The following is a 1,151-nucleotide window of genomic DNA, read 5'->3' as shown; positions in this document are numbered from 1 at the left end:
ACTCACCATTCATGTACTTGGTTGCAGAAGACACACAAATATCAGCCCCCAGGGACAAAGGACGCTGAAAGAAAAGGAAAATAACACCTTAACTCAAGTTTGGGTGCACTCAGGTTCATTCCCAGCCATTCCAAGGGCTGGGAGCTTACACAGGAAAAATGAGTGTTGGAACAAACACAGAAACCTGAGGATGACAAGAGAACATGTACTAAAAGCAGCAGCACAGGGAGGCACTCTGAATTCAAGGTAAGCACAGGCAAATGGGATTTATCAACACATTCTAAAGAGTGAGGGGCAGCAATGTTAAAATGGAACAAAGCAGGCAGATTCTAGCCCATATGAAGTTTAACATTGCCTGGGAGTTCATTATTCTGAAGCATTTGCAAAACTTAAAAAAATCTCTTGGCTTCATGTCTTCCGGTTGTCAATACTGGAAAGTTCTGGCACTTGTAATAAACAAAGTTTTAAACTTATATGACAAACATTCACCAGAATTTAGAAGGAAAAGGGAAAGTGGATGTCTCAAAGAAAGACTGGACAAAGGTTGCTTGTTTTTTCTTCCACTCAGAACAGCCCATGAACAGCACCTACTGAAGGATTGCTATGGAAAGGCCAAAGTGAGGGAACACTTTCTAACTGTTCCTATTTCCAGCAGGAAGAATTGGATCCCACCATTCCTGAAGGACACACACCCCACACCCCCATCCCTGGTGCACCAGCAGCAGCCCCTGGGCCGGAACCAGAGCAGGTGATTTTACAATGCAGAGACCAGAACTGCAATTCTTTGGTGGTGCTTCCCTTGCCAAAAGGGAGCTCCAGCTCCACTGGGACAGGTGACAGTCCTGTCCTTTTTCCACACACCTGGAAATACGGAGACATGAAGGTGTTGTCCACTGCCACCAGCACTTCCTTCTGCTTCCTGTGTGCCACGTCTGCACAGGCTCGGATGTCGATCACCTTCAGCGTGGGGTTGGTGGGGGTCTCGAGCCAAACCAGCTGCACAAACCCAGAAATGGCCAGGTCAGAGCTGCCAGTGCTGGGCTGAGTCCCAGGGGCTCTGGAGCCCAGAGGTGCCAGCTCCCCGGGCTTGGTGCGCTGGGGACGGGCAGCGGCCCCGCCACAGCCAGGGGAGGCTCCAGCCGGCTCCTCCG

General features: G+C 50.0%; 1 protein-coding gene across 1 annotated transcript in view; it reads right to left on the bottom strand.

The window, feature by feature from the left end:
• The window catches only part of CTH (cystathionine gamma-lyase), a 15,043-nt gene that overhangs the window by 9,331 nt on the left and 4,561 nt on the right, over positions 1-1,151 (bottom strand). The window contains exon 4 of the mRNA XM_019007606.2: positions 862-996. Coding sequence (XP_018863151.1) covers positions 862-996 — 135 coding nt within the window. The remainder of the gene's footprint in view (positions 1-861; positions 997-1,151) is intronic.

Source organism: Parus major, chromosome 8, assembly GCF_001522545.3.
Source record: "Parus major isolate Abel chromosome 8, Parus_major1.1, whole genome shotgun sequence".
NCBI classification, from domain to species: Eukaryota; Metazoa; Chordata; class Aves; order Passeriformes; family Paridae; genus Parus; species Parus major.
The sequence above is the reverse complement of the archived record's forward strand: the minus strand, read 5'-3'. Positions and strand labels throughout refer to the sequence as shown.